Source organism: Thermothielavioides terrestris, chromosome 3, assembly GCF_000226115.1.
Source record: "Thermothielavioides terrestris NRRL 8126 chromosome 3, complete sequence".
NCBI lineage: Eukaryota > Fungi > Ascomycota > Sordariomycetes > Sordariales > Chaetomiaceae > Thermothielavioides > Thermothielavioides terrestris.
The window spans coordinates 2,133,210-2,152,499 of NC_016459.1; the positions used below are offsets into that span (position 1 = coordinate 2,133,210).

A 19,290-nucleotide genomic window follows, 5' to 3' on the forward strand; every position below is an offset into this window, starting at 1 on the left:
AAGGCAAGTAAGGAGTACATAAGGTAGGTGGGGAAGCGAATTGCCATGCTCGGTTTGTAGTTTGTTGAAGATACCCGGCTCATTGTCTTGATCTCAGCGCTCGCCAAACCAGTTCTAAGCAACCCAGTTCCCGTCACATAGTCTTCATGGCAGCAACCTAGGCACTAAACACCCAGTAACTCCGGAATCACTCGGCTCATCTCTCACAGTCAGTCTTCTGGCTGGTCATGTAGTACCAGTCTTTTAGATCTACAAACTGCTGCACTGTGCTCTTTCCAGAGCTACTCTTGAGTGTGTGAAGACCGTCATGATCAAAGGAGCGTAAAGACTTCACGGTACTGATTCCTTAGCTCAGGAACTAGGTAGTTCTTGCAAAGCCTTGGTCTCAATCAGGTAGTTTTCAGAACTCCGAACTTGAAGCTTCTTGCCTTATTTTACCTCTCCAAACCGTGTTTTGAACCCTTAAATCGCTCCCATCCCAAGCGAATCCTCAGCTTCGAGTTTCCTGGGACCAACTTTCTAGAGTTCCTAGGGCGACTTAGTCATTCCGCTGATTCCTGCGGTGAAGTAAATCTAGACTTCCAGCACGAAACAGTGAATCAGAGAAGGAAGACATTTTCACTTGCTGCACTGTTTCTTCCTTGGCAGCTGCTCTTCTTTCTCGTCCTCTCCAAAAACACTCTTTACTCAGGTGACAGGACCAAACCAAACCCCGGCTTTCCCGCGTTGGGCGCAATTTATTTGATTCAACACTCTGCTGCAGCCCGCTCAACGAATTCTTTCAACAATCGTCGTTTATGCCTCCGCTACTTGCGCTCATCGACCGAGTCTGCTTCCCCGCGATACGCTCAGTCGCCAGACAGAGCGAATAGTCATCGCCAATTCCTGGCGCCCTCTTTTCTGCCTTTTTCTTCACCTCTCACTTCCCAGCTTGTTGTTGATTGCGCATCGTCTGCCAACCAAGGTAAACAATCCGCCTTGTCGCGAGGTTGGTGAGTTGATCGATCTCATTTCAGGATTTGCTCCAGAGTTTGCTACACATTTTTCTGCCCGATGTTCTAACGCCAATTTTCCGAACTACCAGAGGTTCTCTGTTTTCATGATGGAGTCCAAGTTCTTTTCCTCTTCTGCGCCGGCCGGACCGATCAAGCGTGGCCTGGCCGAAGAGTTGAAGCAATCGCCCACAGCAAAGCGGGCCAAGCGGGCTAAGCGCAACAAGAGGCGTCACTTTAACAGAGAGAAGCAGTCGAATGCCTACAACGAACAGAACGACTGGGCTTTCTCTGACATTAGTCCTGCGACTGGCAGTTCCGTCGCCGGGAACCAAACCCCGATCAGGGTTCCGACTCCGTTCCAATTCAAGCGGGCGGCCAAAGAGATCCGGTTGCTGAACTCGGCCGAGAAGGCGAAGGTCGAATCGAAGAGCAAGGGCAAAGAGCTAGCAGCTGAGATCATTGAAAACCCGCGCAATCGTGCAGAGCCACCCACAGCGCAGAGCGGCCCCAAGCCAGAGGCAAACATCCGGAAAACAAGGGCCGAGCGGGAGATCAAGAAAGAGGAAGAGGATGCGATCAACAACTGGAACACATATGTCCCGGCTATTGCCGGCCCGTCTAAGCCCAGAACCATCAAGAACTGGGCGGCTGATGAGTCTGCCATGGATATCAGTTCCCCGAGCGACATCGCCCCCTTAGTCGACTATACTTTCAAGGCCTTCCCCAACCCGACGACCCCTTCCTATATAAAGGAGTCCAAATCCCAGCACTCCGAGACCACCCTTCCGAAAACGCCTCCCCGCGAGTCAGGCGAGACAGCACAATCTCCCTTCTCCCCCATCCTCCCCGGTGACTCCGCCCCAGCGGACACCAAGACCCTCAAGGCCATCAACAAGCATCTCAAGTCGCTCGAGGCCAAGCTCACAGCGGGTGTCAGCTGCGCGGACCACGCGAACAACAACTCCCACAAGATCGAGGACACCGCGCTCCAGTCCCTGCGCACCGACCTCGCCCAGCTGCAGGATCGCGTAGAGATCGAGGGGCTGAGGGAGGCAGCCCGCCACCAGGTGCTCTTCAACGCGCTGGTCAAGGTGTCAAGCGACGTGGCGGCCTTGAGCGCCCGCGTTCAGGCTCAGCAGCAGCAGCAGCAGCAGCAGCAGCAGCAGCAGCAGCAGTATCCCTGGCACCCTGATTATGACAGTTACGGTGTTGCCAGCGGTAACGGTGGTTACGCCGCAGAGATGGGCGACGCCGGCGAGCACGCCGGCACCGGCTCTGGCGGCGCGGGACGTGAGAATCTTGGCACCGGCGGTACCCCCCGGTCGGCGAAGAAGACGATGGACGTCAAAGGCAAGCGCAGGGCCGGGCTGGAGCAGTCGCGGAAGACGCTCGAGCAGTGCCTGAGGATCTATACCGAGGATATGAACCGGGCCAGTACCAAGGAGGAGGTGGAGCGGTATGGCTGGCTGTGTGTGCAGTACGCGGGGGATCTGTTCAAGACCTTGGGTTGAGAGGGATGGCCATGGATGTTTTGGGGCCGGCTGTCTTGTTTTTCTCCGGGGCACTTGCCCAGGTGCACAGGTTGTTTCATTCTCGTTTCCGGGCCCTCATACGGCTGTCATCGTACGGACGGTCAAGCAGGAGGGCAGGAGGCTTTCTGGGGTTAGTCTTGCATTTGGGGTGGTGCGGAGCCTACATCGACAGCGATCCTCTGCCTCGCTGGTTGTCGATAACCTTGAAGGGTAAATCTGATGCTCTTTCACCAACGTTTGACAGCCTCTCTTTCGCACGGTTCGGAGCGGAGCATTGCGGTGGGAGCGCGAGGATCACCAAACATGATTGGGCGGCAACAGGATGAGCCATGAACAGGAAGGCGTTTTGTTCTAGGCAGCATCGATTCTCTAACAGAAGGCGTGATCCACATGTCAAAAATTGGGTGGTGTCCAGAGTAGATTGGCCTCAAGTTCGGAAAGTGCGCTTTCCAGGTTGGGTTCATGGGTCGTCGGTGCAGGCAGGTGGGGCCGTCCGAAGCCGTTGCTTGGCTCCGACCCTCTTCCTCCTTCTCTCCCTTCCTTCCGAGTCGTCCACCCAACAAGTTCAATCTGCAGAACAATGGATACCCGGTCGACAATCCGCACCCGTGTAGCCAATGCCTGTGATCTCTGCAAACTGCGCAAGATCAAATGCAGCGGCGCCCAGCCGTGCGGGTACTGCGTCAGGAGGCGGCAGCCCGGCAATTGCCGCTTCACGGCCCCGCGTCGCCGACCGAGGCCCCGCTCCGATGACATAGCCGTCCAGGAGAGTCTCGGCTCCCCGTCATCGTCGACGCAGTCGCACTCGAGGCATTCCGGTCAGTCCAGGATCAGCACCAGCCGTCAGGATTCGGATGTCTCCGTCCAACCTCGCCCTCAGCTGACGCCGGCACCGTCCAATGCTGAGCCGGTTGTGGTTGTTGCCGCTGCCTCTCCGGGCGCCGCCGGACCCACCCAGCTTCCCGGGCCGGACCGCCCGCTGGACCGGGACACCGTTCTCGCCGTTCTCGAGGAACACGAAGAGACAGAGGTGCCCCGTGAGGCGCGCCTGCTCTGTGATGCTCAGGGAAAGCTGATTTTCATCGGCGATTGTGCGCCCCTCTCCTTTTTCCAGACAGTCCGGCGGCTTGTCACCACGCGCGTAGACGCGAATGCGTTTGCCCCCGAGACGAGTGGATATTCGGCTCTTGAAAATGTCTACTCACGCGAGTTCACGTCAGAGGATTATGGGGCCGAACCTCCACCTATCACCATGCCTGTTGGTCCGGTTGTGTCAAGCTACCTCGACGTGACCGCCGGGTTGATCGACCTCTTCGACAACACACGTCTGGCTGCTGATATTGACGCCTGGGCCGAGCGGCCCCGTCCGCGGGATAGGGCTACCAATACGTCGTCGGCCGTGAACTACCTCGTTCTCGCCATTGGCTGCCGGAAGTCGGATGAGAACACCGCCCAGCGGTACTTCGACTACGCCCGCAGCCTCGCCTTTGAGAGCCTCAGCGGCGACCTTGGAGTCGCCAGCGTCCAGCTCTTTATCCTTGTTACATTCTACTCACTCACGGCGTGCCAGATCAATGCCGCCTTTCTTTTCTTCGGCATCGCAGCCCGCGCGGCCTACTCGATCGGCATCCACCGAACGGCCGTCAATGCCAGATTTGGCCCAGAGCTGCATCGGCAGAGGGATCGTCTCTGGAAGAGCCTGAGGGTTCTCGATCTATTTCTCAGCACGTCCATGGGACGACCCCCAGCCACGTCAGACTTGGACTGCACGGTCCAGTACAGGGCACACGATGACGAAGCAGGCCACGAAACGGTTGATCTCCTGGACGCGGCCGCCCAAATCTTCCTCGTGATCGAAGCCATTGTTGTGGAGATCTACTCACGCCGCAAGATATCCCCCCGGCTGACCGAAGGCATCTCGCGAGAGCTTCGGGAGTGGTCAACCCGGTGGCTGCAGCAGCTCAAGGACATCATTGAGGGCACTTCGCGATATCACCAACCCGGGATGGTGAATGGCGCTTGCCAAATCCTTTGCTCCTACTACTACGCCGTCATTCTCGTTTCCCGGCCCTTTCTCATGGTGGAACTGCACCGGCGGTTATCCGAAGGCGGCCAGTTTGCAGCAGAGAGTAGAGCTTACCCCATGACTGGGAAGTCGAAATTGGCCGATGCCTGTATTGATGCTGCAATCTTGATGGTGGAGCCGGTAAAAGATCTCATCGAGCGAGGCCTGATGATACGGGCCGCACCTGTGATCGTGTAAGTGGCTTGCTTGCCCCGCTCTCCTCTCCAATGGCTCATGCCCCTTGACAGCTCGTGGCTCTTTGCCTCATCGCTTGTGCTTGGCGTTGGACTGCTTGGTGGATTCGGGCGCATCATCGAGAAGCACTGCCGTGCCTGCATCGCTGCCCTCGAGTACTTTGCCCAGGCCGATGCTCACGCCTTGCAGTACTCACTCATCGCCAAGTCCCTCCTGACGACGGCATTGGAGTATCTTGAGAGGAGGGAGATCCAGGAGCGCCAACAGAGAACGGAGAGCTCGTCCCAGCTCTTCGGGCTCATTCCCCGCACACCACGCACGACTGCGACTAGGGGCCAGGTCAAGGCGCTTTCAGGGAGTTTGCAAAGCGACACTCCCGATGGCATTCGCAGATCGGAGAAGTCACGCCTGATGCAAGTGGACGGTCAATCGCCGCGGTTCAGCTTCGATCTTGAGCACAGCTTCCTCGGATTGACCGAGACCCTCCCTCGGACGCCAGACTTCTCGTTGATGAGTGGATCTCTCGATGCCGACGCGGAGCAGACCTTTGGTGCCCTCAACCTCTTCCCGCTGCTCGAGACTGGCGGCCACATCGATTTGGGCAACTATTTCTGAGGCGGCGAATCGCGCGAATCGTTCGAAGCGGTGGAGCTGGTGTATGGTGCTTGATAAGGCAGCTTGCCAGTCGCAGTCTTTGTCGGTCACCGAGTACCACACGCCCACAGTTCATACCGTGTTGGGAGGCTGTCGTCTTCTCCCGCCAGAAAGGCGTGTCCCGAGCCCTGGCCAATCCGTCGCCAACAGCTGGGGTGCGACTCTCGAGGTGTTCAGGCAGCAGTGTTGCCGTCCCATTCCCGTCTGGGTTGAGTACAGTACCCAGGCCAGGCATGTTGGCATGTGGACAGCGGCACAGGGGCCAGTGATGGGCACTGCAGCCAGAACCCGGCCCACAGTCTCGCAGCGGTTGCACAGACGGAGATTACTCGCAGTACTTCACGCTCTGAGCGTCTCCGTCTTGCTTACTAACCATTGAACCACACAACAGCCCAAACCATCCTCCGGGTACAAAATATTCCGCGCGCACGAGATACGGCTCGCAAGGCGCGGCATCCTCGCCTTCCAATCGGCCCACTTTGGTTACAGTACACGAGGATTCACAAGCCGGTTTTGCGCCTCATCTGTGGAACAGACTACGCGAGAACAGCATAGCAAAGCCGCAACTTAAGTCCAGCGCCGACATCCCGCAAGTCGGAAGGTTCTCTCAGGACCACCCCAACAACGCTGCCTTTGGAAGGATCACAAGCTGGAGTACAGGATGTATGTACACAGTAATCCGCACAGCGCTCGCGGAAGGCCTGAGCAGGAGCAGAACATTCGTCAACCAACCGTCCAGCCAACCATCCAGCCAACCAACCAATCAACCACCTCCGCAGCCAAGATCTTCCCGCATCCTTGAAACGCCGAAATTGTATCCGGACCAGGAGTACTTATCACAGGCTGCTGGGCCGAGAGCAGTGTTGGGGGCGGTGGCGTCGTGCGAGGCCGCACATGCCTTCTATCCCACATGCCTTATATCTTTGCGGCCGCGTCAACCTCCGAGTCTGATTTGGGAACACAATTCTCTGCTTGATCATTCATGCTCATGCCGAGAAACCGTGGCTGTTAGTCTTCCGACATCACCACCCTCGATTGTCTCGCTGCCGCTTCCCGTTTCACTACGCACCCAGCGAATTTGCTTGGCATCCCGAACAGTTTATCGTAGCTTCGACTGCGGCGCACTACGATTTGAGTCTTTTCCGGGTTTCTGGCGGCATTCCAAATTGCGGTTCTTGTACCAGAGGGACCACCAGATCTGTCCCCGATTATCGTCCATGCCTCTCGCATGATGCTCGCTCACCGGTGCTCTGCAAGAACGTCCTCTTCGATCTTGCTGGTCTTCGTCCTGGCCATTGTCTTCCTAACCGCGCGCCGAGTTCACAATCCCCGAGCCCCACCACCTCCGCCAGATCGTGCAACCTGGCGCGATGGCGATATGAGTAAGGCCTGTCCGCAAGACCTTGAATTCTTGCGCACCAAAGACCTGGCCTTGACCCAAAAAATCGTGTACACCCGCCGCTGCATCCGGCCCGTCCGCGGCGACGTCGATCGCGATGTCGTTGCCAACGTCAGCAGTCCGCTCGTCACCACCAAGACCATCCTGAACCTGGCTGATGGGTGCTCGAGTGCCGAGCCGCCCCCCTGCGAGCCGCTCTCACTGCATGTCCCGCCCGCGTATCCTAAGCCCGAGCATCAGTATCAGCACCTCGTCTTCGGCGTGGCGTCCTCATACGGACGCCTCCAAGACGCCCTCCCGACCTTTGCCCACTGGCTCTCGGGCAGCGGCGCTGCACTCATCGTGGTCGTCGCTGACGCCGACCAACCCGACGCCAACTTCGACCTCGCCGCCCTCGAAGCCGCATACCGCAACCTCTCCATCGACGCAACCGTCATCGCACCCAAGCTCAAAACCGGCCTGCCACGGAAGGACACGCCCGCCAACGAGCCCCTCCCGTCCCCGGCGCCGGTCGAGCAGCTCCACTTCCTCCTCATCCGCGACATGCTCGAGTTCGCCACGCCGCAAACGCAGTGGCTCGGCGTCCTCGACGACGACACATTCTTCCCCTCGCTGCACCCGCTGTCCGGCATGCTCCAGCAGCACAACCACAGCGCGCCGGTCTGGCTCGGCGCGCTGGCCGACAACCTCGAAAGCATCCGCAAGTGGGGGTACATGTCGTACGGCGGGGCCGGCGTGTTCCTGTCAATGCCGCTAGCGCGGCAGCTCGCGCCCCACCTGGACTCGTGCATCCGCAAGACGACCATCATCTCGGGCGACGGCATGCTGCGTGACTGCATATACTTGAACACGCCGACCAAGCTGACCGTCGTGCCGGAGCTGTACCAGCACGACATGCGCGGCGACCCGGCCGGCTTTTACGAGAGCGGGCGCCGGGTGCTGAGCGTGCATCACTGGAAGTCATGTAAGTCAGAAGCACAATCTCCTCTGCTTTAACGATGCATTGTCTCCTTGGCCGCCATGTGTCTCGAGACAGGAGAACTTTTATTCTTGCCCTCGAAAACCCCCTTTCTGAACACGAAGCAAGCAAACAACAGAGCAAAAAGACCAAAAAAACCGCTGACACTTCCATTCCGCGCCACCTGCAGGGTACAACGCGCCCGTCGACAAGATGGCGGCGGTGGTGCGCGTGTGCGGCGACTGCTTCCTGCAGCGCTTCCGGCTGGGCGACGACACGCTGCTGGCCAACGGGTACAGCGTGAGCGTGTACCGGGCGGGGCTGCTGCCGACGCTGGACCTGGGCCGCATCGAGGGCACGTGGGGCGGGTGGGGTGGTTCCGACTTCGACTTCGTCTACGCGCCCTTCCGGCCGCCGCTGGCCCCCGAGGACAAGAAGAGCTACCGGCTGGTCGGGGTGGCCGAGGAGCCGGCGGCGACTGTCAACGGAGTCCCCGCCAAGCTCAGACAGTTCTATGTGCATCGCACCACGACGGAGGAGGAGAAGAAGGGGAAGGACTCGGCCATGGACGAGGTGATTGAGCTCGTTTGGGAGGGGTAATAACTAGAGACGGGGTGGGAAGGAATGCTACGTTTTGCAAGGTACTGGCGTGGGACGGCATTGGAAAGGGAAAAATGGTTAAATCAGGAGGGATGTTTTGTTCCGGTGTATACAACGGGTTTTTGGTAATGGGATTGGAAAAGGGCGTTCGCGGGAAGGTCAATTTGCGACGGACCACTTGGGTTTTTCTTGTGTACGATACGTCTTGGAGACAGCAGCAGTGTGAAAGAGGGAACAAGAGACCAGGCGTGCTGGACGGCCACCACCAAGCGAAGGAAAGACGGGGGGACCCATCGGCCTTGCCTCATGATCACCACGTCGATCTCCTTACCACGGATATCTACCCCGGGCGTATCACATCATCAAAAGCAAGGAAGATCGCGCACAGTAGGCGCAGTGAGTCACTGAACGTGCACCAGACCATCACCGCTTTGCATTCCCAACACTGTATACAAAACCACCAAGATCACAAAGCTATAAACAAGGCCACTCTCCCTGCAACGAAGGCAGGGCAGAGAGAACTAAGCGCTCCGTTCCGAGAGAGAAAGAGAGAGAGGCAAGACAGTTCGGTCTGCCCTCTCGCTGCCCTCTCGCGAGTGGTCGCGCAGAGAATATTTCCCCCCAAGACACAGCTCCAACAGCCACGCCAGGCGGCACTGTCGAAAATTAAGTAATAGACAATAGCCGAGTCGCGAGGGACACGGTAAGAGGTGGGCGATAAGAATGAGAGGGTGAAACAAGAAGAAGAAGAAGAAGAAGAAGAAGAAAGCAACGAAAGTCGGACGCCCAGAAGAATTCATAACGCATACGGTTCAACACCGTCCTTGACCCACAGGGAGGATCAGGGACAAACATCCCAGAGAAAAGCAAATCGCTCGTAACGCCGCCCCGAGTACTGCCCCGTTTATACCACGTTAGATCCATTCCTCGGTGTTATATACCCAGCCTCAGCGCAGTCAGTCAGGCCTTGCCCGCCTCGCGCACGGCCTTCATCCAGCGTTCCTCTTCGTCGCTCCCGCCCACCACACGCGGGCTGTTGCCACCCCCCGGCGCCGTCCCGAGGGCGGTCCGGACCTCGGCGATAGACTTGGTTCCAAGGAGCGCCATCTCCTTCTGCAGGAGAAGCGCGACTCCAGCGCGGACTAGCAGCGCGTCGCCCTCGAAGACGTAGACGTCCCACAGCCTAGTGGCTGCGTCCAGGGCGAGGTGGCGCGTGAAGAGGCCGGTGAATACGTCATTAAGATATAGGTCGGGGTCGGGGTCAGGCAAATGCGTCAGATGTTCGTGCAGAATGGGGGATTTCTGCGAGAGGTTATGCAGGAGCAGGTTGTATGCTGAGCTCTTGGCGCCGGCATCCGACAGATAGAAGCTGAGCGGCAAAGGGCGGTTCAGCACGTTGGCCAGCGCTATGAAGGCGTCCGTGGGTGTCGGGAGATTGAGGAGCAAGAGCGCCGCAATCGTCTGCGCCCGGTTAGCTTCGTCCCTTTCCACTTGAACCACCAAACCAACTCACATTGCAGCCTGGCACATATCCAATGTCGCTCCGATACATGGCATAGGCCCTCAGGATGTCCACCAAGCTCTGGTGGAGCGGGCCACCGGGCTGGAAGATGCGCAGATCGGGCCACGTGCGCTCCCGAACGTCCTTGCTGATGGCGCTAAACCACGACAGGGCACGCATATCCTCGGCCCTCCCGTGTCCCGACTTCGCCTTCGACTCGGCCTCACGCGCGCGGCTCAAGGCTGCCTCATACGACGTCTTGGTGAGCCCGAGCTCGTTGCCAATCGCGCGGGTCCACACGGCGCCTCGGCTCCGGGGCGCAATCCCGCGCCACCACATGTCCCTGGTCCTGCGCTCGCGGATCGCATCGTTCCAGCGCGGCAGGATGTCTTGCTCCCAGATCTGCATGATGCTGTCGGCAGCGACGTCGCGACACTCGGACCGGGCTCGTTTGGCAGCTTGTCGGCGGCGATCGGCTTCGAGACTCTGCGCCATCATCTTCTGGTACTCTTTCAGGTGGCGACGTTCCTCGGCGGGATCCTTGGGCGGAAGCCAGGACGGGCGGGTGCGCGACAGGACCGCCTCCTTCTCTTTAGAAATCGGCAAGGGATCGATCATGATGTTCGAACGGCGCAGGGGTGGCAACTCTGCCAGCGCTGATTTCACTCTCGGCTTAGCAGTCTCTGGGTCCGACGACCTCCTCGCGTTGGGCATGGAGCCGGTGCTCGACCGTTGTTGGATCTTGTGCTCCATCTCCTCCGCGTGTTCCTCCAGCTTCTCCGTCAACGCCTTAGCCTCGTCATTGAGGGCCGCCAGCGCAGCCGACCAGCTCTTGGCCCTCGCGCTAGTGGGGCTTGAAACGCGGCTGGAAGCAGGGGAGCTGTGCGTGGACAGCGCCGAATCTGATTTCCAAGTCGGCGACCGGAGGGATCCTTGGGCGAGCGCTACCGGCGGCGTGCCATTGCCGATGCTTCGTACCCTTTCCTTGGGGGCACGCTCCGGGGATGGCGCCTTGGATGGAGGCCGGCTGTGGGACCTCTCCGAAGGTGGCCGTGGAGAAATCGGGACGTTATCCAGAATGAGACCGTCCGGGATCTCGTCTCCGTCGTCTTCGTCACACTCCAGTTCCAGTTCGAGCACCGTCTTCCGCTCTCGATTCGACTGCCAACTGCTCCGTCTCGGCTGCATCACGACATTCGGATCTCTCGGAGATAGCGACAGGGACAAGTTCGGGCTCGGACTTCGGTGGCGCATCGACGTGTGCGAACGTTGGCGGCCGAGGCCGCGAACTGGAAGAGGACTCGTGCATGGCTCGGGCAGGAGTCCCAGGCTAGCGACCCTCCCATTGGTGGTTCGAAGTTGACTTTGCAGGACCGGCAGGCTCGGCCGCGACTTGGGGAGGGTGGTAAAGTCGCGCTGCTGGCGATTCCTCGACGAGTCCCGAGTGTACTGAGGCCGGGGACTCGAGGCCGACACGGGCCGCTTCGCTACGACTCGTAGCTCGGAGAAGGAGGCACTGTAAGGGTTTGGCGCGGTCTTGAGGTGCTGGTCGGAGAGGGCCCGCGGATCGATCTGTGCATCATCAAGCCCAATGTCCTCGAAGTGGTTCACGTCGGCGAGCACACTGCCGTCATCCGAAGGCAGAGAGCTCAGCGAAGACGATTTGGATGACTTTGAGGCCGTCATGCCTGGCGGGGAGCCCGGCGAAGGCAGAACGACGTCGTGAAGCGGCCGCTCGTAGGTCATCATTTTGGCATGATGCGTGCACACGAAACCCGGCGCCTCGGCGTGTGCGAGAACTCGAAGGCCCTGCCTCCGGTGGTGCGTCGATCAGATGCGCGGTGTTTGTTGTTGTCTGGATCCGCCTGAACAGAAACGGAGGAGAGATGCGCGCGGAGCGGCAGTCGATGAGGCAGCAAGTGTTCCGAGAGTGTGGCGCTTGAGGTCGATCGCAGGGTCTGGGGACGATCGAGGGGGGGGATGCGCGGATGCGCGGCTAGCCCCTGAGAGCGAGTTCCCGAGAGCAAGTGTCTCACAAATGCCGCCGGGTTCCAGGAACAGGGCAACAACTGGACAAAAGGAGACGCGTCGCGACGGCAAGGAAACGAGCCACACGGAACAATGCAAACAACAAGGGCGTATTATAAACTGTATGGAATAAAGCGATTGAATGTTGCCTGCGCTATCGCCGGCGTTGCGGCAACTCGGGTGACTGTGTATGCAGGGGCTGGTGAACGAAAGTCGGATCGATGTTGGCGGCGAATATTTTAGTTAGAGCGAATGGACAGGAATTAGGCGTCTTTCGGCGACCTAACAACCAGGAGGGCGATAGAAACCGCGAACGAGCGACGGGCCGACCGGGTGACGATCTTATGCGCGGAGAAGAGCGAAAAGAAAAAGCGTCATGGTGACTTGAGATCAAGATTGCGGGAGTCGAGCAGGAAAATCCCAGCGCAAAAAGAGCAGCAAATGACGGAGGGAGCTAACTCGGAGGGTTCATGCAGCCAGCGAATGGGCGACCGGGGATGGGCGAGCCGGGATTGGGGGAGGGAAGGCGCGGGGCGGGAAACTCGGAGTGGAGGTCGTCTGCCAGCCAGTTTGTCAGTGGAGGCACTGCAACTGCTGGACCTATTAAAAGCGGCGGCCGGGACAGGCAGAAAAACGGGCCAAAATCAAGGCACAGCAGGTCGCCAACGCGGAATTGACAACGGAGTGTGATATCAGAGGAGCAGATCCCGAAAGAGATAACATGCAACGGCGGCACGGAACCAAACTCCTCTCTGGCCTCCATTCTGCGGGCGCTTCGCCCGGTCGGCCGGCGTCCAAGGTCAAGTTTGGAATTGAGGTAAGCGTTGCCTACTGAACAAGTGTTGATCTCGTTGGTATTTCCGGTATCTGCGAAGTACGGATACCCGAGATATCACCAGTGTAGGTAACGTAGTAGTCAACTTTTTATTATTGGTTTTTTTTTTTTTTTTTTTTTTTTTTTTTTTTTTTTTTTTTTTTTTTTTTTTTTTTTTTTTTTTTTTTTTTTTGTCTTCTCTTGATGAGGTCGTCCACAACAACCGTGGAGCGCAGGGATCGGTGCAGTAACCTTTTTATTGCTTGCAAATGCCCTGTCCTCTCTCTTAGGAACATTACCCAAGCATGAAGAGGAAGAAGAAGGCGACGATGGTATGCATCCACTGTGATGGATGGCCCAAAACTCGGGCGAGTTTAACTGTGGACAGCGGGAGTGGTCCAGACTACTGCGTAGGTCCACCGGCCACGATAAACTCCAAATACAGAGTACAGCCATTCACGAGGAAACAGGCCAGGGCAATGGGCCAACCGCCAGCATATGTTGATGAAACGGCCCACGACAGCAAAGGAATGGCGTGGCTGCGGGTGCCACCTAAGAAACGCGGCCCAGTGCACGTCAGCCTGCATGCCTTTTGGCAATGCCAGCAGACCAAATGCGAGGGAGGACCGCCAATCTGATCTGAGAATAGTGCAATCTTGCCTGCTTGTTGATGATGTCTCAAGAAAGCTTCTTCGTGGTGGAAATGTTTACTTCTGCTGTTTTTAAATAAAAATTCCAGTTGCGACTAATTCCATTGCAACGGGCTGTTTGTTGACCTGATCCAGTTTCAAGGTACGGAGTCCAGAGGATAACCAAGGCACGGAAAATTCCGTGCTAAAAGTTTCTGGAAGGGGGGAAAGATGGCTTCCCATGCCCAAGCGGCCAGACCACAGGCCAGACAGGGGTGGGAAATGACGAGGGGCCGCCAGCAATCTCGATTGCAGAAGTGCGGCGGGGCACCGTTTGTTTGGAGTTCAGGCATCCGCTTTGCACTGTCCCCGAGATGACAGACAGTTGAGATCTTCCAGCCTTTGTTTCTCGCTCATCTTCTCTCGGCTGCGGACGGTCCGTTGATGGTCGTTTGTGGGGGCCGAATCGTGGGCTGTTAACTCTTGTCCAGGCCCTGCTTTCCGGGCTGGTTTGTTTCACCACCGGATGAGAGACTGGATGTCCGTCGGTTCCAGACCACCGTCGACTGCAGTGCCCAACCGTGTCGACGATGCCCATACGTAGTTAGTTATACGGAATACTCCATATGGAAGAGGTCAAAGGTCTGGCGGGCTCACCTCAACTCGGTGGTGACGCACGCCCATTCAAGCTTTCCCACGAGCCCACCTCTCCGGCTTGGCACGGCGCTTCGCGCCAACATGCCATGGTTGCCCACGGCCGTATCCGTTGAGACATCTCTCATCATCGGTTTCCCTGTTCGCTATGCACCGAAAGCTCCAGCTGACTAGGTGTGACCATGCAAAGGGGAGCCGTTTGAGAATGTCTTTCAGCACAGGCGCTCGGCCGGAAGCCAAACAGGTCTCGCCCACGGCGAACCCAAGAGCCCGGGAAGCTCCACGTTGGCTGCCTGAGCCTGGGGGAGGGGACTTTGCACGGGGATCGGTGAGAGCTTGGGGCAATTGCGGTGGTGGGCAGTCGCGGCACCGATGCAGCGGCCTTTCCGTCGGCCAAACTACCCCAATGAACACCGCACGGCCGTGATGTCGAGGTGCTCGAGGCCTGACTGCCCCTCGAACCGCTCCGAGGTCACACCGTGATGTTGTGCGACCACCGCAGATCGAGATCATGCAATGCCCTGTTGTTGAACCTGAGCAGCACAGGACTTGCTCTCCAGCAGTGGCTGTGAATATTGGCGGAGGGCGGTTGTCGTTGGTGTTCTGGGTTAGCAGTTGCCTCGTTTGCTGTTCATCCCGAGTATGTGTTTGGCTGTCACGAGCCGCTGCTTAATCTCTCATTTGGGTCAGGCACCACCCGTTTCTCTCTCCGACCACGCTGGGAAGGAGCACACTTGCCTCTAAACAGACTGCTGGCAGCTTAAATCGCAACCGCCAACCCACCATCCTCGCCTCTGCTGTTTCTTCCTCCAGCTCAGCCGACACGCCCTACTCACGACTCACGGTGACAGGTACTCCGTTCTTCAGAATCGTGAATCTTGTCCTAAGGATTCCCTCTTTCCGGCATTGACTCGCCGTTGCAAGATGCGCTTCTCCACGCTTTTCTTCCCAGCGGTGGCATCGCTCTTCGTCACTGCCATGGCTTCTTCCTACGGCAACTTCTCGCGCACCTGTACTGACATCAAGCTCGTCCACACCTTCTTTCTCCGCGCCACCTGCTGCAATTCGAGCACGGACGGCGTGGAGGCCCAGTCCCACAACGAGCTCATTCTGCCCATGTGCATCGGTATGGACCAAGTGAGCGGCTACATGAAGTGGGAGGTCTAGTACGTTGCCCTGCTCAGGCTATCCATTTGACGAGGGCGATCCAAGAACCCGTGCTAACGAGCGGGCCTTCTCTGGCCTGCGTGTCAACAGCGGCAAGTTCTCGAACTTCTGCAAGAACTGCACCATGCTGGAAGCGGCGGGCGGAGCAAAGTACCTGTACACTTGCGCCTGCACGCCACTGATCGGCGATCGCGGCCCCATATGGTCTACGCTCAACTTGGGTATGTCCATGCCGCCCGCGTCCGGGCCTGACTTCTGCTGGCTGCTGCTAACTTACATCAGACGACGGCATCAGCAACAACATGGGCACGCTCCAGTGTGCTGGGGGCAAGGCTAACATGATTGACCCCAACGAGGATTAGCTTGGGCTGCTTTGCTCGCTCCTCTACCCTCTCAGGGTTCGATCTGGCCGCGGCTCCAAGAGGGGATTGTCTGGAGAGGGACTCAAACTGACTGGGTCGTAATGCTTGCGGGCTGGTTGACGTCTGGATTGTATTGCGGCAGAGGACGCTGATCCCGTCACCAGCAGCAAACGCTCTTTCGATGGGCAGCAAACGGAGCCATATCTTTTATAACACTGGCCGTGCCTATGTGTGGGGGATGTTTTTTTTTCGTCACCAAGTTGGCAAGAGAAGAAATGAGGTTATGTTTCAACACAACACCCCATCGCAGTCCTGCACTACAGTAGGGAGTTGAAGGAGGGCTCACACAAGCAAACCAACCTGGCCTCGATCGTCCCACAACTCCACGACTGTTCGTCGTTGCACGCTGGGAGGTATCGTGAGACCAACCTAACGAGATTTCTCGCAGTACACGAGTGTAAGCCGCAAGGAAACGACACCCCATGCCACACAGGCTGCTCCGTTTCTGTTTACATCGCGCTCTCCCTTTTTAGAAACAGCAGTAGCACATCACATCCGGGTCAGCAGCCAGCACACTCTCCGTTCCTCACGCTGTGCTGAACATCCCTTTAGAAAACAACTACTAGTACATCAACGTCGGCGAAAATCGAAATAAGACGTTGCGCTGTACACAACTGTAGATGTGTAGCAATTACCTTCTCCTGGCCTGACAATGCACGGGGATGCCAAGACACCCCACATCACCACCAGGCTGCGCCCAACCCAACGAAGCAGTCCTCCGTTTCTCAGGTCCCTCAGGTATCTCCGACACTTACAGGACCGGGCAGATGAAGAAACGAAAGAGATATCTTGGAGAAACCTGGGCTGCTCAGCCATCCATCCCTTCCCCGGGAGGCCCCTCTCGATTCAGCAACCTGCCCGTGGCTCAGCCATGCAACATGCAACACCACCACCATCTGTCATCTGCCTGGCAGTTCCCCGCACTGCACACACGCGAGCACAACCGGATCGGGAAGCTGGTCCTGAGCAAGGAAGAGGCGAGAGATGGTAAACTGCGGAGAACCTCACCAGGCAACAAGCACAAGTGCCTACATGAGGTAGTGTACGGATGAGTGAAGGTCGGCGGCCAGGCAGCAGAGCAAAGCAAAGCAAAGCAAAGCCCGTAAAGGAGGATGCATAAGCAGGAAGACTGAGACAGTTGATAACGTTATTCTGCAAATCGGTCCCATAGCCCATCCAGGCATGCTTCTCCGCTGCCTCGGACCGGGTTTCCAACCCAGGAGCCGCCATCCGACTGTCCCGGCCAGCCCCTCCCTCCCCCGGCAGCACTATCTTGCCTGCGCCACACCCCTATCGATTCAAACCTGGAAGGATGCAGACTGAGGTCAGGTAGTTTGAACACACCGCCCGCCATTCCACCGGTCTGAACCAGCCTCCTGGCAGAGAGCAAGCCATCATCACGATAACCACCAACCCGGCAAACCCAGAGCAGGCGAACTCGGCAAAGCGCCCGTGGTCTCATTAAGATGGATGGATGCACAGGCACACACAAGTCTATCCGTCTAGTCAACCGCATTCCGCGACGCCGTCGCTCCCTTGGCTCGACCGACACTCAAACGAAACCGAAACTGCAATGCTCTATTTTGCTTGCCCTGCCTCGAACCAACCAACCGAACCTCGCGCGGACGAGCTTTCTTTTTCCTTCTTTTTTGAGCTCTCAATCCCGCCATCTATGAACAATACACCCCGGAGGAGCACAGAGAACCACAGTCGACAGGTAGTGCCAGGTGCAAAGCACGCGGCATTGGTCAGACCGTTCTCCCCGCCAGCTCTACTTCAGTTATATGACAGGACGAGACACGCAATAACAACCGCCGCGACTACGCATTATATATTTATTGTACAGCCTTCACCGTCGTTGTCGTCGTCGTCGTCACGCAACAGGCGGCATCTTGGCGGGCGCTGTGCCGAGGCCGTTGTGGTTGCGGAAGAAGAGGACGCCCTTGCCGCGGCCCTCGGCGCCCTCGGAGGGCTCGACCCACTGGCACCAGCGGGCGCTCTTCCACAGGGCCTTGATGAAGCCGACGGGTCCGTCGCGCGTGTCGGAGCGGTAGTGGCGGCCCATGACGGGCTTGATGGCCTCGGTGGCCTCGTCCGCGTGGTAGAACGGGATCGTGCTGACGTAGTGGTGCAGCACGTGCGTCTCGATGATCCCGTGCAGCAGGTGCCGCCCGATGAAGCCGAACTCGCGGTCGATCGTGGCCGCCGCGCCGCGCACAAAGTTCCACTCCTCCTCCGTGTAGTGCGGCAGCGACGGGTCCGTGTGCTGCAGGTACGTGATAGCGACTGTGGCGGGTCAGTGTCTCTCCCATTCTTTTTTCAATGTCATGTGTCCTCTTTTTTCTTCTTTTTCGTCGTTGCCAACAAAAAAGAGAGGAGAAAGAGTTGGCAACTTACCCAACCAGTGGTTGACCCAGAGATACGGCAAGAAGTACCACACAAACATGTTGGACCAGCCAAACGTCTTGCCGAGGTAGATGAGCGCCGAGATGGCAATGGCCAGACCCAAGTCACTCAGCAGGATGTACATCGAATCCCTGTTCTCGTACAGCGGGCTGCGGGGGTCGAAGTGGTTCACGCCGCCGCCGAAGCCATTCTTCTTGCCCTTGCCTCGTCCCTCTCTCTGCCTCTCGTGGTTGTCGTGGCCCGTCACGTTGGTCAGGAGGTAGTTCCACCAGCCGAACAGCTGCTGGCCCAGCAGCTGGAGGAAGGTGACGATGGGGGCCTCCTCGGTCAGCTCCGAAAGTTCGTGCGCGAGGCGGCCGATGCGGGTGGCGTGCTGCTCCCGGGTGCGCGGGAGGAACACCATGTCGCGCTCCATGTGGCCGGTCGCCTTGTGGTGCTTGCTGTGGCTGAGCTGCCAGCTGAAGTAGGGCACCAGCAGGGCCGAGTGCAGGACCCAGCCGACAAAGTTGTTGAGCTTCTGCGACGGCGAGAAGGCGCCGTGGCCGCACTCGTGGGCAAGAACCCAGAGCCCAGTCCCGAAGAGGCCTTGCAGGAAGGTGTAGACGCCCCAGAGGACCACTCGCAGCGGCTGCGACGGAACGTACTCTGGCGTCACAAACTTGTTCCAGATATAGAAGGTCGTGGCGAGGTAGATCATGTCGCGGGCGACGTAGGCCAGGCTGCGGATGGCGGAGCGCTCGTAGCAGTGCTTCGGAATGGCGTCCCGAATCTCCTTGATGGTGAAGTCGGGGACCTCGAACTCGTTCCCATACGTGTCAATCAGCTTGCCATACTGCTCAGATTTCTTCTGGGGTGCGGCATCCTCGGAAGCCAGCGAGGACAGCGACGTGGTCGAGGGCGAAGGACGGGGCGAGTCGACAGGAGACACCACAGTGCTGGAGTCCGAGTCGATGGCAGTCGCGGTGAGGTTCCTGCGCAGGAACGGCTTGTTGGCAGCCGGGAGGCTGGAACCGGTCACAGGAGCCATGTTGCTTGACCTTGACGGGGTCAATTGGTGCCCCGGACGAAAGTGCACCGCGTTCTGTGAGGACAACGGCGAGGGGGTCTGGAGGCGATTAGCACACAGTCTTGACTGCTGGCTGGGTGCGCAATGGCGACGTCGCGAAGCGCTACATACCGTCAAGCGTAATCTCGATCGACACAAAAGCAGAGAAGAAACCTTCGAGAGGGAGTGTGGGGGTCAAGGGGGAAGAAAAGAGGCCGGGAAGCTC

The 19,290-nt window shown here is 58.2% G+C and overlaps 6 protein-coding genes across 6 annotated transcripts; 4 read left to right on the top strand and 2 right to left on the bottom strand.

Annotated features, from left to right (window-relative positions):
• Positions 1-1,102: 1,102 nt before the first annotated feature.
• THITE_160478 (uncharacterized protein) lies at positions 1,103-2,506 on the top strand (the record flags this gene model as incomplete). The annotated part of the gene is made up of 1 exon (XM_003654166.1): positions 1,103-2,506. The coding sequence occupies one exon, from the start codon at positions 1,103-1,105 to the stop codon at positions 2,504-2,506; it is 1,404 nt and encodes a 467-aa protein (XP_003654214.1).
• A 1,185-nt stretch (positions 2,507-3,691) lies between these two features.
• THITE_2117029 (uncharacterized protein) lies at positions 3,692-5,052 on the top strand. Its single transcript, XM_003654167.1, has one exon. It carries the CDS (start codon positions 3,780-3,782, stop codon positions 4,788-4,790), a length of 1,011 nt encoding a protein of 336 aa, XP_003654215.1. The 5' UTR covers positions 3,692-3,779; the 3' UTR covers positions 4,791-5,052.
• Positions 5,053-6,511: 1,459 nt separating this feature from the next.
• On the top strand, positions 6,512-8,440 carry THITE_2117031 (glycosyltransferase family 31 protein). The gene is made up of 2 exons (XM_003654168.1): positions 6,512-7,804; positions 7,989-8,440. The coding sequence occupies exons 1-2, from the start codon at positions 6,673-6,675 to the stop codon at positions 8,396-8,398; spliced, it is 1,542 nt and encodes a 513-aa protein (XP_003654216.1). The 5' UTR covers positions 6,512-6,672; the 3' UTR covers positions 8,399-8,440.
• Positions 8,441-9,215: 775 nt separating this feature from the next.
• On the bottom strand, positions 9,216-11,974 carry THITE_2117033 (uncharacterized protein). The gene is made up of 2 exons (XM_003654169.1): positions 9,912-11,974; positions 9,216-9,859 (listed from the first exon to the last, which is right to left on the bottom strand). The coding sequence occupies exons 1-2, from the start codon at positions 11,646-11,648 to the stop codon at positions 9,359-9,361; spliced, it is 2,238 nt and encodes a 745-aa protein (XP_003654217.1). The 5' UTR covers positions 11,649-11,974; the 3' UTR covers positions 9,216-9,358.
• A 2,769-nt stretch (positions 11,975-14,743) lies between these two features.
• Positions 14,744-15,632, top strand: THITE_2117036 (uncharacterized protein). The gene is made up of 3 exons (XM_003654170.1): positions 14,744-15,190; positions 15,282-15,412; positions 15,474-15,632. Exons 1-3 carry the CDS (start codon positions 14,949-14,951, stop codon positions 15,551-15,553), a joined length of 453 nt encoding a protein of 150 aa, XP_003654218.1. The 5' UTR covers positions 14,744-14,948; the 3' UTR covers positions 15,554-15,632.
• A 1,532-nt stretch (positions 15,633-17,164) lies between these two features.
• THITE_76756 (bifunctional delta12/omega3 fatty acid desaturase) lies at positions 17,165-19,046 on the bottom strand (the record flags this gene model as incomplete). Its single annotated transcript, XM_003654171.1, has 2 exons — positions 17,165-17,899; positions 18,011-19,046. 2 exons carry the CDS (start codon positions 19,044-19,046, stop codon positions 17,487-17,489), a joined length of 1,449 nt encoding a protein of 482 aa, XP_003654219.1. The 3' UTR covers positions 17,165-17,486.
• Between the last annotated feature and the right edge of the window lie 244 nt (positions 19,047-19,290).

Excerpts from the sequence above, each read along its gene's own strand:
- THITE_2117029 (XM_003654167.1), top strand. The coding sequence starts at position 3,780 with ATGCCTGTTGGTCCGGTTGTGTCAAGCTACCTCGACGTGACCGCCGGG.
- THITE_2117031 (XM_003654168.1), top strand. The coding sequence starts at position 6,673 with ATGCTCGCTCACCGGTGCTCTGCAAGAACGTCCTCTTCGATCTTGCTG. Across the intron at positions 7,805-7,988 it reads CGTGCATCACTGGAAGTCAT|GGTACAACGCGCCCGTCGAC; the intron begins GTAAGTCAGAAG and ends CGCCACCTGCAG.
- THITE_2117033 (XM_003654169.1), bottom strand. The coding sequence starts at position 11,648 with ATGATGACCTACGAGCGGCCGCTTCACGACGTCGTTCTGCCTTCGCCG. Across the intron at positions 9,860-9,911 it reads GATATGTGCCAGGCTGCAAT|ACGATTGCGGCGCTCTTGCT; the intron begins GTGAGTTGGTTT and ends AACCGGGCGCAG.
- THITE_2117036 (XM_003654170.1), top strand. The coding sequence starts at position 14,949 with ATGCGCTTCTCCACGCTTTTCTTCCCAGCGGTGGCATCGCTCTTCGTC. Across the intron at positions 15,191-15,281 it reads TACATGAAGTGGGAGGTCTA|CGGCAAGTTCTCGAACTTCT; the intron begins GTACGTTGCCCT and ends GCGTGTCAACAG. Across the intron at positions 15,413-15,473 it reads ATGGTCTACGCTCAACTTGG|ACGACGGCATCAGCAACAAC; the intron begins GTATGTCCATGC and ends AACTTACATCAG.